The following is a 16,110-nucleotide window of genomic DNA, read 5'->3' as shown; positions in this document are numbered from 1 at the left end:
GGCTGCTGTTTGACGAAGGTAAATCGAAAGAGAAAGCTAGCCCGTGTCGTAAGATCTTGTTAAGTCGAAGTCGACTTTAGGATTCAGTTAGTTGCTGACCGCACAACGCTCAGAGCCGGTATCAGTGTCGACAGTTGGTAAGCGTGAAGGAATTTTGCGTTCCTGTTATTTTATTTCTTCTTCCTTTTACCTACCTTAACCCTTATGCACATTTTGCACTAGACGCACTAGACGTTACGTACTGTATGTGCCTTCTGCGCATCCTCTTATGCGCAGGACTCTTAAAATGGATATCAGCATTCTTTTTCTTTTCTTTGACGTAATTTTAAATGTATAATATGAATAGATGATTTTTTCGTTTAGAAAGACACATAACTATATGAAGTTGCTAATTTCTTTTTAGTCAAATAAAAAGGACGTCTAACGTTTTCTTATTCATGACAAGCAACTCCAGTGTCACCGCGATGCTAGTGAGTCAGTTTATTTCACGCGAGAAAATTCTAAGAATATCTTTTGGTGAAACGTCTTTTACGTAATTTCTGTTGAAAAAGAGAAATTAACATGTCAATGAGTATCGTTTTTAAATATAAATTCCTGTTGCTATGAATCTTCAAATTTTTTACGTGTTTTCGTTTTGTGATAGATGCATTCTTTGTCAATGTCTAAAGAGAACATATGCAGCAACTGCATATGTTGGATACTGACCCATTGGCGCAATCTGAACTTTTCAATGGATATTTCATAAAAAAGATTAAATACTCGAAGGCCACAACTCGTAACGTAGTCGCCACCTTTCCCAATAGCCAAGATAGTTAATGGCCTCTTAAGCCTTAGGCTTTTTTTATGAGTTTGCACACAGTTCGTCGTACGTGCATGTTGCAATTCTTTTTCAAGGCAATTTGCTATTCCCTTACCACTCACAACTAACGGCTCGTTTATCACGTAGGAGAGATATCAAATCGAATCGGATCGGATCATCCAGTCGTGCATAGAAACTCATCAACGTTGAATCATAAGCAGACACCTTCAGCGGACTAGATAGGAGAAAGGCAAGATGTTTAAACTCGAAATCATCCTAACCGTACTGACAATCAGTTTGAATTTGGCGCTCTCGAGACCTGCTGAAGAGCCAATCAGAATCGATCTGACGCCAACGCAAGCTACCGACTTGTCCAGCAGACTACAAGAAGGAAAGGTATTTACAAGTTGCATCTGGTTATACTGTTAAGTTTGTTGGTGGTTGGATTTTGAGTAGACCATTTCTCAGGAATTATTAGGACAATTAGCGGACAGAGTGAGATTCGGCAGAGGGAGATTCGTCAATTCGGCTGCCATGGTTAGAAACATCATTGTAAATCATGCTGAGGTAATACGAAACGATCGGTGACAGGGTTAGTTTTTATTCCATCACATTGTTGTGCTGATCGTGATGACATTGATAAATTATTAATGAACATAACGACGTAGGACAATAGTAGAATAATAAAATAAGTGAACAATGAAAGTTGTGCGTTACTGCAACGAGTTGTGCATGACGAAATTTAGAATACCGTAAAAAGCAAACTGAAAATTTCTTGCGAGTGGTCAGTTTATTCTCTCGTTCTTTACTCTCTCATAGGAAGCTGCCAGTGAAGCACAAAACAATGTGGCTTCAGTGATAGCGGCCAAGAGTGATATTGTGGCTCAAGGACAAAATGTCCTGAATTCTATTCAAAAAGGGGTCTTTGCTAACTTCCTAGCACCCAAGACACGTGAAACTGTACGACTTGAGAGTGAAGCTGGACAGGCTTTCTTTGAGAGAAACAAGGAGAGTCCTGTAGAAACAATCCTCGGAAATATTCTGAGACCGACGCCTTTGGTCGATGGAATTCGCGAGGAAGAAAAGTATGGCAACTCTGGTGACAAATTTTCTGGTATTGGCAGGGCGTTGGTTAATGGTTTCGAAGGAATCAGTAATTTTCTCAACAGCGTAGTAGACGTGAGTATTTGTTAACTTTTTCTTTGCTATTTTAATTATATCTTCATCTAAATAAGTATTTTCCTTCTATTCCGAAAATCGCACACCAAATTTTCGTTTCAGCTGCCCATCGACGCAGCTAAAAAAACTTCGCGCGGTGTCACGGAAGCACTCAACCAAATTGGCGCGCGATTAATAGGACTGCAGTGATAAGTGTCTGATAAGAAATACGAATAATGCATATGCAATGTATAAGAGTGGCCTGATCAAAATGTAAATAGGTGAGTTTTTGTAAATAAATATTTTGTTAATAATGAAAATTTAATGAGAATCCTGGCATATGATATTCTAACCTTCAAAAATTGTATAAATATATTATTTATTCGTTAAAACAATACATACATATGTTATACATATGTACCATATTCTTAAAAGACTCTATCATCGATTACATGGCGACTCAACAATCAATGACTGACTTCGATTTTCACATGCGAATGACACATGACAGAAAAAGACCTCGTAAGACGGGTATATTGAATCGAAAATTGTCGAAATTCATAAAACTAAATTGAAAAGGCAATTCGGCCTTTTGTTTCTTTCGGAATTATGAATCTCGAATTTCTTAAAAGAGTTTTCGAAAGTCGTCAATACCCTAGTAGTCAAAAATGCTATGTTCAAACATTGTCATCATAACGATAACACGCTTTACCCGAAGCCGTTTTATTGACAATATAGTGGGATATTCGGAGATGAGCAATTTTTAGCTATCTGGGTAAATCAACAAAAATACGAGAAACGGAATACTTGAAATCCTCTATCTTCGATTGAGAATTTTTGTGAAAAATCAAAATAAATATAGTTATATGTATATCCGTTCTAAGTGGTCGTGTCATAACTCTTATAGGTATGTGTTGACCTCTTATGCCTGACTGTACAAAATAGTATCATACTAGCTACTAAACCAAACAATTGAAGAAATCCAACAACAAGACCAACTGTGCCTACTACGTGTAATCTCGTGACAAGCCACATTTGTATGGCGGAAGCGCAGCCATTCTTATACCAGAGCTCCTTGTTTCGTCCCTCGGGATCCACTCGACCGCAGTACCGTTCCTGTCTTATGCAGCAAGAGTCAGGAACGCGATCTTCCGTGGGCCACGCGTCGATTTGGAACCAGTCGGTGTAGTCGCGTACGCCGCAACAGTGAAACTACAACAAGAACAATACACATTTCTTTCTAAATAACATTCAGGCCTTATTTCTCTTCACACCGGGTGAAAGTAATCCTGCATAGTTGACCATACAATCTCATTGAAAAAATACAATAATGTAAACAGCAAATAAAAAAAGGTACAAGAAAAAAAAATCTGGAACGTGACAATTGGTACAGGACATGAAAATCCGCAGGAAGTTAAAATTTCTCAACGCGCAGAGGAAGTTCTTGTAAAGCAACCGGATTTCCCAATCTACAGGTAACTATAGTTATTCGAGCACATATGGACTATATAAAATAAAGTAAAATAATATGTAATTAAAGTCTCTCACTTCGGTATGTATGTGGTCCCATACAGCAGGAAGTGTTCCTGGTTCCCTGGTGACGTTATAGTGTTTCTCAATACCAAAGAGCAACTCTTCCTTGAGACTCCTGGCAAGGTGTTCCCTGAAGACGAAGGCCAGAGTACCAAGCATGAATTCAGCCAGGAACATCAGTATCACGAGGCTGAAGTACTGCGCGAGAGATTAATGAAAATTCTCAAGTTAATCGCAACCATGTAATGAGACATTTACAACAATAGCAGTTATATTTAATCACGATAATTAATCCCACCGTAATTAGCATGCATCGTGCCTGAAACCAGGCACCACAGCAGCCGAAGAACGCGACGACGAAGGTGACGCATCCGGCGGCTAATAAAAGCGAATCTGCAGACGCAAAACTGTATTGCGGCACAAGTGTGGTGTAGCCTGAGTACGCCAATCGCAGCCACAGACCAGCCCCCAAAACTCCGCATGCGCACAACTGTCAAACAGAAACAAAAGTTCAACAAAAACAAACATCATCATCACCAACTAAGTTGCTACTACTTCCTCGCAACGCCACAGAAGCTGCACTGTACATTTTTATAACGGCTAATAGTATTCACAAATAGAATGCATCTTGCACTTTTTTCATTGTAAACGTGACCTTGACAATCAAATACACAGTAATGTTTAATTAACATGATTCTCATTAAAACAATAATCAAGTCACGACAGTAGTACGCATTCTAATCATCATCAACCACTAACACCTTTCACATTACTAAGAGAAAAATCGTTTATCCAATTTTACATTTTACTTCTCAAACCTGCGTGTCGCCTGATTCCGCGAAACTCCATTATTATTCTAGCTGCTAATATTAGTGGAAAAATATCTAATGAACATAGAATCCGTTGCATTTCGTACCGTACCTGAATTTTTTATTTCTATACAACTGAGGTCTCTTACATACTACATTATATACTCTACTATTTATTTAGCTACTTTGTGAGCCTAATAACAATGAGAAACATTTAGAAGGTGCCTGGTATTCCAGGTAAGTCAGTAGGTAACCTACTGAAGCGATAGCTATTACTGGTACCAGTGCTCTTGAGGATATTGACCTTATTGATATCATAGTAGAGACAGTTGAATCGATGAATGTTAAATGAGCAATGGCTACGTTATCATAATTTACTGCCAGTGGAACTGGTCAAGCATAAAGAAATCTATTAATCCCTAGTGCAGAGCGATGTAGTTTATTACGTCATGTAGATACGAGCTTGCATTAGCCTAGAACATTCAAGTGTCTAGAAGTTCGTGTTTATAATGTAGTAGCAACACACTACTAGTACTATGATTCGGTGGTCGTCTTATGTACCGTATGTATACTTAAGTATATATAGCTATTTACCTAGCAGAAGTTCAATGGCCCGCTTGATACCCCGTTAAGAATGAAATGGAGACGATATTATTTCGTGATACACAGTGTAGAGACGGAACAAAGCTTTTTGTGACCTTGGCGTATTTTATTTTTAATTCACCATGCGTTTGCGTACCTCGTGATAAGCAGCTTGAGCGAACTTTTCGGCTAAAGTATTTTTATACCATAGTAAGGATTACGGTGCTGCGCCACATCTTAATAATTCATGTGAACTTAATGAAAAATTGTATATATTCGACATACCGGTATTATCGAATTTTATTTATAACTCTGACGTTACATTATAATGGTATTACTTATTCTACTAAAATATTGTATCGTACAAACCCATATGAGGACATTGAGGGAGCAGAATACGTGCCTGATGCACGTATATCCTGTACGACTCATATCGTAATTTTTTCACTTGACGGAGAGAATCCTTAAATCGCGGTGTCTTTCCTGAAATTATTTAAAGTAAAAAAAAAATCAAAATTAGGATTATTAAAGAAATGTATATACACAGTATCAAGTAATATCTCTTTAAGTAATACAACAACGAACCTATCACTGACACACGCGACGCGGCTCAAACTGCACTTAGTAGCAGGAAGTCACTCATCCCGCGACGAGATAAATTTTCTCTCATTAGTTACAAGCAACCGTGTAATAAGAGCAATCCGTAAATGCAACAATTCACTAATCCGTAATTATGTAGAACAAAATGATTGCACTTTTCTTCATGAGCAATGACAAAATTCAAATTGAGACGATAATAGTGCTGTTTTAATCGAACAAAGAAATCACAACGCATCCGAAGTTTACTGGTCGAGAATCCGTTCAAAAGTGTCGAGATAGTATAGGTACCAGTCGTTCCGTACGACTTGTTGGCCCCGTGGGCCTTCTAGGTCCCCTAACGGGACATCATCAACAGTCACGGTTCCAGTCTCACCTACAACGTGGACGTTGGTGAGACTGTAAGTGGTGGCTGTAAGGGCGGCCTCTACTGATGGTGGGATACGCTCTCTCACCTAACGTCCAAATCCAAGAGGCGGATGCTTGATGCATTCGTAGAAGGGAATGCACCGGATGAGACTACGTCACACTCGCTTGAGAGAACTTGCGGGTTATCATAGTCAGTAGAGTTAAGAGTATTCTCCACTGTGCCGAATGTTTTTGATATTTCAAAAAATAATTTATCATACATATGCAAGAATATGTTTAGAGAGAAAAAATGGATCAGTTATTTTAGGATACTATATACACATATGTTTAGCAGATGAGAATTGTTTTTTAGACTAGGTATGTATATAGTATACTGCAAGTACCGGTGACATCCAGTTATGATATTGCCATTTGTTACAGAGTCTCATTATCAGATTAGAATAATATTGATCCTGTTTATCAATGACTATACAGAATATTTGTTCGTAAGACTGCGTGTGTGAATACTGTTTGTTGTTGTTGTATTTTATGTGTATTATTACGGAGTTTTAATAGTAGTACCTGATATTGGTGGTAGGTGACTTTAATTTTGTTTCTTGTTACAGAAGCGGTAAGAGGGACGGAGCTGAGAAAAATACTAGAGGAAAAAGAAGAAAAAGCACCAAATGGTACTACGGAATAGTCCGGATAACGTAACGCACGTAAATGGTAAAGAAGAGTACGGATGGGGGCGTAGAAACGGTCCCCAGGGACTTCCTGCCAATTGCGGACAATTTGCAATCATCTATGATCCCCACACGTTACGTCTCGCTACTCTGCCTAAGCTTGTGAACGGTGCTTAAAGTTTTAACGCAGAGTTGGATCTCGTCGAATCGCGCACACTAAAACGCCGACCTACGTTTGATGCTCCCACGGGAGAGCAGCGACTTTTTGAAAAGTTGAAAGACCGCGTGGGGAGGTTGACAAGTTTTCTACAATGCGATTCTGCAGTTTCATAGAAACTGCTTGAAGTATTTTTTCACAAATTTCTATCAAACTTTTATACGACTTAAATAAAATGTATATAGATGTATTTTGAAATTCATAATTATTCATTTTGGACGTATTCATCTAAATTAGGCATACTTAATTTACGACTCATATAGATCTGTCGAATCTGATCAACCTACTGATTATTGGATTAATTTATAATCGTCGTTGCGCAATCTACATACTCGTGTACCTACGTACAGTGCAATTGTCTTATGCAACTCTGCGAGTGCATCCACGTACTTAACGAATTGACCCATTTATCAAAATATCAATTTTCCCATGAGAAATCAATGCGTTTAATGACAGACGCTTCTCCTTCAAATACCTCCTATTCATTTGTATTAGCTCTTTGTATCCTCTGTACAAGATAACGTAATCAGTAAGGAAACAAGGAAAAACGATGGTCAATAATAATATACAAATATATACAAATATTATAAATTAACCAGTAAACAAAAAATTCACATATATCCATATATGAAATTGTAACAAATACTATGTAAAAACAATATATTTATAGCATGTGAAAATTGTAATACAAATTTATATAAATATATGTATATACATATATAGTGCGTAGTATTCATTTGCACAGTAATAGTTTCGTCCGTCAACTAGCAACGAGTTAATTCTTTCCGTCAGAATGTAAATCATCTCGTCAAGGTTAATGAGGCCTTGTGGACGTTTACAATAAATTTATCAGCATGGATGAAGCAGTACGAAGGTAACACGTCAATTAATTTGGGCCAATGAACTACGTAAGACTTCCCAGTGCGTTGTCGTACAAAAAATTATTGATTACTGAACAAAAATATATCGCAGTTCAAAGTCTGTCTGAAAATGTAAATTAGCGTTATTCAATGAAAACAGAATATCGCAGGTTTAATGATATGCAGGAATATTTGCGCGTGATGTAATAATGTAATTTTATCCGTACGTATTAACATGGTGAATGCCGTCATAAATGCAAGAATGCAAATGCGAACTGAACAGAGAGAAAACAGAGAGAGAGAGAGAGAGAGAGAGAGAGAGGAGAGAGCTACTGTTGGCTGAGCATTATTTTGATTAATTACGGGAAATAAAGTAAATTAATTATATATTATGATTCAACACGTATTCCTTAAATTATTAAATTGTATATATATTATTTAGAATCTTTCAAAATATATTTGTAATACTGTTAGTGTTGTGTCTATAGTTTTCCTTTTTGGGAAATCTGTATATGGGACTATTGCACAAATACGAACAATATAGTAAATGCAGTGAATATGCATAAGCCAGCAATATTCCGCTTGCGGAAAGAATCTCACAGCGTGTTTAATAAGGATGATTCGAAATGTCGTATTGTAATAAGAAACAAATTTATTTTCAAGTAATTATTAAAATGTTTTCAATACGTAATATTAAGATAAATACACGTGTAAATTCCTGATACCGCAATTACAGCTACCGCGCAATCACACGTCGTTATGGGAACGTTTGGATATTTCATTATTTACACATCGATAACAGTATCACACATCGTTAATGAATTATGTAGGAATGTAATGAATTATGAATAAAATGTATATTGCTTAAAAGAAGATTGCTACAAGAAGTTTGTATATATACTTCACTAATGAAAAGTTTAAATACATTTAAATAAAGCAAGGCGGTCAAATTAATTATTTTATACAGAAACAATAATATGCTCAAACTTACCGTACGAGTAGAAAGCACGGCACGCTTCTCTCAGGAACTGTCAAACTATTTTAACTAAATTTTTCTAGTCCAAAAGTCACATATGATATTACGTACGTTCTTCCACAGTAACAACATAAAGGTACAACGAGATAGTCGGAGGTCGCAAAACGACTACTCGTATGGCAATACTAACTGTCAGTTCAACAGATTGACTAAAAGCATGTGTCTCCATCTGGAGGAAACCGTAAAATGTTTGGAACACGTATGAATCATTGGATGACGATCTGTAGTGTATGCGGGTCAATATATTTTATTTAAAAAAAGGAAAGTTAAGAGATCGAGGAGAATTAAAGCCGAAAAAAATATTAAGCAAACAGAAATTTCTTTTTGTTTTCTATACATTTGAGACCAGAGGAGCGGAATAAAGAGGTCTCTGTTGGGCATGTATAAATGTTGAAAGATACCTCGTTAAAAAAAATATTCAGAGGTATTAAATTTTTTAGTACCGCGTCTGAGATGAATTTGAAGAAAGGATGGAAAGGCATTTAAGGGTTTTTTTAATAGTCTCTCCAAGAAACGTGTGAAGAATTCAATAGCTAGATTATTGTTGTATCTCTTCATATCCGGGGATTTAAACGTAGAAAAAAAGAGCATTGACCATTAATTATATAGTTAAAAAAATTCATTGTAAATAACATGACTACAATAAAATCAGTCAAGAATATTGATCAGTATAAAACAAAAACAGCATAACAAAACATCAATAACAATTATACCCAAAAAAAGAAACAAAATTAAATAAACTAAGTACCATAGTATTGATATCTCGGCTCTAAGAACACGTTTAAATAAAAGTAACCCAACGACCAATCAATAGTCGTTATGTTGCTGAATGTTAACCTTCCATTGGCTCTTAAGACGTTTTCAGTTATAAATATATTAAAAAACAACCCAGGTAACACATACTGTCCAAAGGTCATTTTTAAGACGCCTCATGCCAAAGTTATTGTCTTTTAGGCATCTTAAACATGATCTTAGGATTTATATGCTGTACGAGGAAGTGATAAATATACGAAGAAGATATAGTGCCCAAATCGCTAAAATAAAAATAATTTAACCATACATTTTGAGATTCTAAAGAGATGATGGTATATATCTTTTAAGCACTTTTTACGTTAATTCTGCTTCTTCAACTTTTTGGACGATTCCTCCATAGATTCCAGCCAGAGACTTAATTCCTTCGAAAGTTCTGGTCGCTTAGCTTCCGGCTCAACATCAGCAATAATTTCCGGTACTGTGACCTTGAGCCCAGTAACACTCTGTTTACTGAGAACCACAGCTCTCACGAAATTATCCGAAAGACTGATGAACTGATGTTCCAGGTAGAAATTTCTGTCGTCCCAGTAAATGAGCTATCAAATGAGAATCACTGATATAATTAGTTGTTCATATAACGGTACGTACCAACGTAACGCACAGTAACATAGCAAAATAATCATCGCCCGATTAGGGCTTCCATAAGGCGTTTGAACCTTGCGTACCTGAGTTGTGACCTTGTATGCTGTGAATATGGGAATAGCTCGACGGTATCTAGCAGACGATGCACCCTGGACAGCACCTCCACCTCTTTTGGCAATGGCACCATAAATTCCAGATCGATCGTAATAATGGAACCGTGCAAAATCAAGTTCGCGAAGATATCTGGCATTGTTCATGTGCTTGAGAAAGATGTCGACATCTTGCGCCGTGCACAAACCTAATAGTGCAAAGAAAACAAAGAAACCCCAAGGATGTGAGAAAACGTCAAAGGTGGGAGAGAGTTGCCACGTGTGATCATGTGTGCCCATGTGTGGTCATTACCGACTCAAACTTATGATGGCGTCCGATCAAACCATCCATAGGTAAATGGAAAGTTTTCTGATAATCGCCCATCCGGGCGTACTTAATTATTCCAGGATCATCAGGCGCCATGCAAATTGATACTGTTTATACGTAGATAATGTAATGCTTGCATAATCATTTCCTTCATGTACGTGATTTGATTTAGGAATTAAACGGTTACTCTGACTTCAGAATCGAAACAAAATCATAATCAGTATTATCCAAGGGAAATAACTGTACAAAAATAAAATGGACTTTAACGAGTTTATATTATTAGTGTAAAAAAAATACAATTACTCCCATTTGCAGTGAATAACTACATATGGTATTTTTTTAACAAGAATCCAGTAAGCCCGGTAAAAATTGTCCTTATTAAAAAAAAAACAAAGGTATATAAAAACATAATAAATATTGTGTTGTCTTACCATAGATCGTCGTCTTCTCAAAGATCTTCTTACGTTTTTGGAAAAGTCTACCGTAACCAATGACAAATGCAATCCTGATGAAATAATTGACGTCAAATAGTATGTAAAGTAAAGCTATAATGGCGACGCTGCAGTAACATAACATCTTCGTATATTCTTTTTATTCGTTCTATTTTAGTTATACCGTCTTCAAGAAATTACGTGTCTTCTATGACGATGCTAACCACGTAACGTGCGCTGGAAGACTGAACTGAATTGAACCGATCGGTGAGAAAATATTTGTTGGTTCTATTCGTAGCGCCACCGTCGCCTTATTGAAATATTAACATGGCGGTACAAACATTGGAAAGATGATGACGTTAACGAGCAATAGGAATAAACAGAATCTTGATACATAATTAGCCTTGCATGTGTATGAAAGCGGAAACACAGATAATCAATAATTCTGCAACTCTTGTCTATATTTCTCTCGCATTAAATAATCTTCTAACGGTATATTAAAACAGTATCCGATATTATAACGATCTCTAATGAGAGAACTATCTATGTAATATAATGAAGTGTCATCGATAAAATACGTGTATAGTTATGAACACGTATCAGTAATAAAGCTAATTTCACGTAATACCCTAAGGTTTTTTGGCCAGAATAATGCCCGTGCTTATCAATTTTCTAACTTAATAAATACCATTAAAGACAATAGTCTCACTGGTGGTCCATCAGTCGCCACTATACATACTATTTATGTATATATAAATCTACATATATGTATATAGTCCCTATATGGTATCACACGATTCATTATAGGAAACGTACACGATTACGTCGCGCGCACCAAATGTGACACAATGAACAGTTTATAAAAGCGTATCTCCAACTTCGTTAGACTGTTGTCGTTTCGCACGAAGATGCGCATGTTGGGACGCCGTTGCTGATGCCCGGCGTCGCCTCCTCCATTCGTCAGCAAGGCGTCGTCACGTTTTCCGGTTGTCTCAAGGTAGCGGATGATATCTCATTGCTCTCCAGCCATCTTGCTACTTCCGGTGGGATTTGAGGTCTGACATGCGGAATCTAAATACAATTAAATATTATTAAAAATAATATTACGGCAATAAGAATCAGTAGTACTAACTGTTTCGTTTTCTACATACTTATAAAAATGTATTATCGAATTATCTTCGATCTCAAACAATTTAAAAGTTACTTGCAAACTGTGATCTATGATCTATGATCTATGATCATAGATCTATAATCAATCCAATAAAGGTTATTATTTTTCTGACCAATCCATTAGATTACCAAATTATATTATAAGCATCAGATACAATCTATTATCAAGTGCTAATATTACCTGAGTAACTCCAGCTTCGACATTTTGATTCTGTTTGACTCCACGATCCATCAAAACACTAATCACAGCCTCCGCACTGCAGTCCAAAACTCTCTGCCTGCAGATTGCAATGGCTCTGACAAATCCATCACTCGGTGTAATGAATCGATGCTCCATAAAAATGGATTTGTCATCCCAATAAATAATCTGTATGTATCAAAGAGAAATTTAAATCAATAAAATACAGATATACAGTATCGTTGGTTTTCAGTGGAAGAAAATATTGGAAAAAATATGTATAAAATTCTCTAAGTGTATGTGATGGTTAATCAATTCCATGATGTCACTATAAGAATGTTAATGCACGATTATGATAATGAAGATTTTCATGACACGTAGAGCCTTGGCAAGCTACACTTAGAAATTGTCTGTGATATTATCAACTATTCTACTATCAGGCTCACCTATATATTATCATAACCTAATTACTAAACGATAATCATTGCAGTGTACCAAGTCCTTATTGTTCAGGATACAACAGACTCATTTCGAAGGGAAATGAGTCAAGATGGTTTCCATGAATGGAGCATAGGATACGCACTTGTATATTTATTCCTGGCAAATATTAGCTATCAATTTTTCGTCGTCCTGTTAACATTACATGTACCCAGAAGGTGGTAATTACAAATCCAAGAAACATTATTCATAATTCGTTATCAGTAGACGCAAGTCGTAACTAATCATTTGGTACTCAAATCAGCAGATATTAATCACGTCATATGATTACTGTCTGGAAATTTTCCTCACATTCGAATTGAACGTCATGTAATATACAATGATTGCATACCTTGGATGTTATCTTAAATATTGACAAGGGCTTCAGGAATCTTCTATAGCGTATAGTGGCCGCACCCTGTACCACACCGGTACCCTGACTACGAATCTCACGATAAAGACTCGTCCTTTCGTAGAAGTCGACCCTGGCAAAGTCCAACTCTCTCAGGTAACGTGCGTTATTCATGTGATAGAGAAGAGTATCGACGTCGGTGGTTGTGCAGATGCCTATTAAAAAATTATGAGAAAAAAATAGAGAATATTGTGATAAGTAATTTCGCCTTGAGGAACAATCACAAGATCATGCATTTACATCTTATGCATTGGTAATCGCGAAGAAAAATAGTTTTGCAGATCCGGGACTTTCAAAGAGTAATGTACTAGAAGTATATTTTTTTTTACCATAGCCAATACGTGAGTATCTCCGCACGTTTTATGCGATGATGACTCAAAATAATATTGAGTACCTATGTCATATCTTATAACGACAAAAGAGAAGTAAATTACAATACTCATTGAGTTTTAATATAAGATGAACTGGATTTCCATGAGCTTGAAAAATTCAGACAGAACCTTCGATTAGTCTTAAGGCTGACCTAGTCGTGATTAGTGTCCTTGTGTAAGAGAAGCCGTATTAGAAGAAACCCTTGAAGAACTAAAATTGCTATTCCAAATTGCACGGGTTTCCATTGCAAATACCGTTCTTGTGATGGGAGTAAAAATTCAAGATATTCTTTTTTTTTATTATCATGACTATTAATATACCTAACGACAATAAAAATTTCCATGACCTTTTCACAGTTCAGAAAGTGCCGAACCTGCTATGGAACAATCAATATATGCGCTGGTCGTACGACACGTGAGTTGCGTGATGGTCCCTCGTGTGGAGCAATAGGTCAAGGTTTAGGTTTGATATAATTGATCTATCGAAACTGTATTGCTTTTGATTTCAAGAATAAAATTTAAAAAAGAATTTTTTTAGGTATTTAAAATAATTGAAATTAATGATATTATTACCGTATACAGAAGTCTCGTCCAGGATGTGAACGCGCTTTTTGCAAAATCGCGCCAGAAAGAGTGTAAAGAACATGCGCAAAAAGTAGTGGACCTCGAGGAGGGTGTGGAGAAGTACAATGGCACCCAGGACACCAGCCAGGACCCAGCAGGCCAACATCTTGTATAATTTCTTCTGAGAGAACTACCACGCTGCAGTTAACTGAGTTCAACGATCCTCTATCGGATTGACGACAGTCAGAGTTTGGAAAGTCGACAGCCGCAGGGTGGTTTGCACGGGGTTATCGATTCGTGCTTGACGCTCGCGTTTCCTCGTTTGCCTTTCGTCAATAAAGAGCGTCGCGACGCCGGCATCATTCTTCGATGACACCATGTACAATCTAAGGCGTGATGAGCCTCGTTCTCAATCAGGATCTATGAGAATATAGGCGCCACGAAGTCATTTGCTTGAAACTTTTTTTCGCAAACTTTTGTTTGTTCCTGTATAAGATGTCAGAATCTCTTGAAATCTGTTCCTTCTAAGGACAGATCTGTTAAGTGACCCTGTAAAAAATTGGATAATAAAACTTTTGACGTTTACACGTAAAACTTTTATTTATGTATTAAAAGCTATGAGGTAAACTTTTAAAAAAATACGACAAACATACAGTAAAAAAAATGGAATTAGAATTCTTTGGAGATTATCAGTGAAAGTTACACACTGAATGGAGACGATCGAATTATAGCCACATCGCAAGAATACAAACTGGCAGTTGTCACGTGAAATAAAAAAATAAAAAAAAATATATAAACTCGACATTGTCAAATAAAATTAAATCCGTCCTGAAAAAAATGTTACGTGACAACAGTTTTTCCGCAAACGATAAAAAGACGAAATAAAATATAAGCTAAATAAATCGATTTATCGAAAATTTTATAAATTTTAATCACAAAACATTAATAACTGTCTTACCTTACTAGAATCTAATGAAATCCCACTATTCGTCGTTCTATCCCTTAAATGTAAGGGATGCTGCACAAATCAATGAAATCTTTGTATATCACGGTCAGAAATAAAATAACCAAATTTAGTTTCTCCTGGTAAAAAAAAAACCGTGCAGCAACAACGTTCGACCACTGTCAATCGCTGACAGTGACTGCCAGATGAATGGCAAGCCTCCTGACAGGCTATTCTCCACTAGGAGATATCTTGCCAGGTAACTGACATTACGCGCACTGATCGAGACCGTCAACTCTCGTAGAGTCAATGTTGCGCACCCTTCACGAAGCGACGGCGCTGACAGTCTGCGCCGATCTGACTGCCAAGGATTTTCCGGGTGGGGACAAAGCAAATCCCAGACGCGAAGAAGAACGATAGATATAGGTACGAAATTGAAAATACAAATTTACCAAGTAATACGACTTTTCCTTTAGTAAAGAATAACCGTTAATACACAAGACAGTAGAGCTAAATGGGTTTATATACCTTGAGGAAGTCTTTGATACTTTAATTTCAATCACAGCAAGATAAAAGCAAATGAGATAGATCGATTGCGTTTCTGGATTAAAATTAGGCTTATCAATCATTATGTCTGTGATAGTACATGAAGTGATAGAGACTTTGAAATAGTGCGCAAAAATTCTTGATCGTATCGTATAATAAATTAATGATGCACTTATCGTCGGAAGATTATTCTGACATGTTCTAATTCTTAAGTCATTTATTCACTCGCGACGTATTTATCTAAATCTAAACAATCAGGCTGCTGGGAATTTCTAAAGATTCCAGCGATTTCCCGTAACAAATTTAAGCCTTGTAGATACATATTCCGTGATTGCGTATTTTTTTGATAGCATGTATTTGTGTAACGTACGTATATCTACGTAACAATCAATCAATTTCGAGCCAATCAAGTGACTCCAGTCGAATTAACATTTCTTATAGGCATGAACCAACATTATAAATACAATAGACTTCTGGTTTCACGTGTGTGTGATAAGGTAAAAAAAAAGTGGTAAATTTTTGTTATTAAATAAAAAAAATATATAAAATTCGAGAAACTTTTATACTAATATTCACATTCA

The 16,110-nt window shown here is 36.5% G+C and overlaps 4 protein-coding genes across 8 annotated transcripts; 1 reads left to right on the top strand and 3 right to left on the bottom strand.

The window, feature by feature from the left end:
* The first annotated feature begins 7 nt into the window (after positions 1-7).
* Positions 8-7,712, top strand: LOC107266839. 3 transcript variants are annotated; one of them, XR_001537491.2, is made up of 6 exons: positions 8-137; positions 947-1,195; positions 1,268-1,366; positions 1,619-1,978; positions 2,081-2,238; positions 6,453-7,712. XR_001537491.2 is itself a non-coding variant. In XM_015737750.2 (5 exons), the coding sequence occupies exons 2-5, from the start codon at positions 1,055-1,057 to the stop codon at positions 2,165-2,167; spliced, it is 687 nt and encodes a 228-aa protein (XP_015593236.1). In that variant the 5' UTR covers positions 8-137; positions 947-1,054; the 3' UTR covers positions 2,168-2,288. The 3 variants fall into 3 exon arrangements, 1 of the variants encoding a protein (XP_015593236.1); XR_003059449.1 differs by lacking the exon at positions 1,268-1,366; XM_015737750.2 differs by lacking the exon at positions 6,453-7,712 and having other exon boundaries at positions 2,081-2,288.
* On the bottom strand, positions 2,320-8,783 carry LOC107266838 (tetraspanin-9). 2 transcript variants are annotated; one of them, XM_015737748.2, is made up of 5 exons: positions 8,581-8,783; positions 5,251-5,364; positions 3,789-3,980; positions 3,506-3,688; positions 2,320-3,169 (listed from the first exon to the last, which is right to left on the bottom strand). In XM_015737748.2, the coding sequence occupies exons 2-5, from the start codon at positions 5,311-5,313 to the stop codon at positions 2,837-2,839; spliced, it is 771 nt and encodes a 256-aa protein (XP_015593234.1). In that variant the 5' UTR covers positions 5,314-5,364; positions 8,581-8,783; the 3' UTR covers positions 2,320-2,836. The 2 variants fall into 2 exon arrangements, with proteins under 2 accessions (XP_015593234.1, XP_015593235.1); XM_015737749.2 differs by lacking the exon at positions 8,581-8,783 and adding an exon at positions 5,467-5,911.
* A 443-nt stretch (positions 8,784-9,226) lies between these two features.
* On the bottom strand, positions 9,227-11,156 carry LOC107266841 (protein THEM6). 2 transcript variants are annotated; one of them, XM_015737754.2, is made up of 4 exons: positions 10,869-11,156; positions 10,104-10,318; positions 9,730-9,974; positions 9,227-9,659 (listed from the first exon to the last, which is right to left on the bottom strand). In XM_015737754.2, the coding sequence occupies exons 1-3, from the start codon at positions 11,011-11,013 to the stop codon at positions 9,738-9,740; spliced, it is 597 nt and encodes a 198-aa protein (XP_015593240.1). In that variant the 5' UTR covers positions 11,014-11,156; the 3' UTR covers positions 9,227-9,659; positions 9,730-9,737. The 2 variants fall into 2 exon arrangements, with proteins under 2 accessions (XP_015593240.1, XP_015593241.1); XM_015737755.2 differs by having other exon boundaries at positions 9,737-9,974.
* A 152-nt stretch (positions 11,157-11,308) lies between these two features.
* Positions 11,309-15,945, bottom strand: LOC107266840 (protein THEM6). Its single transcript, XM_015737753.2, has 5 exons — positions 14,999-15,945; positions 14,050-14,589; positions 13,046-13,260; positions 12,220-12,405; positions 11,309-11,939 (listed from the first exon to the last, which is right to left on the bottom strand). Exons 2-5 carry the CDS (start codon positions 14,204-14,206, stop codon positions 11,829-11,831), a joined length of 669 nt encoding a protein of 222 aa, XP_015593239.1. The 5' UTR covers positions 14,207-14,589; positions 14,999-15,945; the 3' UTR covers positions 11,309-11,828.
* Between the last annotated feature and the right edge of the window lie 165 nt (positions 15,946-16,110).

The sequence above is a fragment of the Cephus cinctus genome, unplaced genomic scaffold (assembly GCF_000341935.2).
Source record: "Cephus cinctus unplaced genomic scaffold, Ccin1 Ccin1_scaffold0330, whole genome shotgun sequence".
Classification (NCBI taxonomy): Eukaryota; Metazoa; Arthropoda; class Insecta; order Hymenoptera; family Cephidae; genus Cephus; species Cephus cinctus.
Note: the sequence above shows the minus strand (reverse complement) of the source record. Positions and strands in the feature narration are given on the sequence as shown.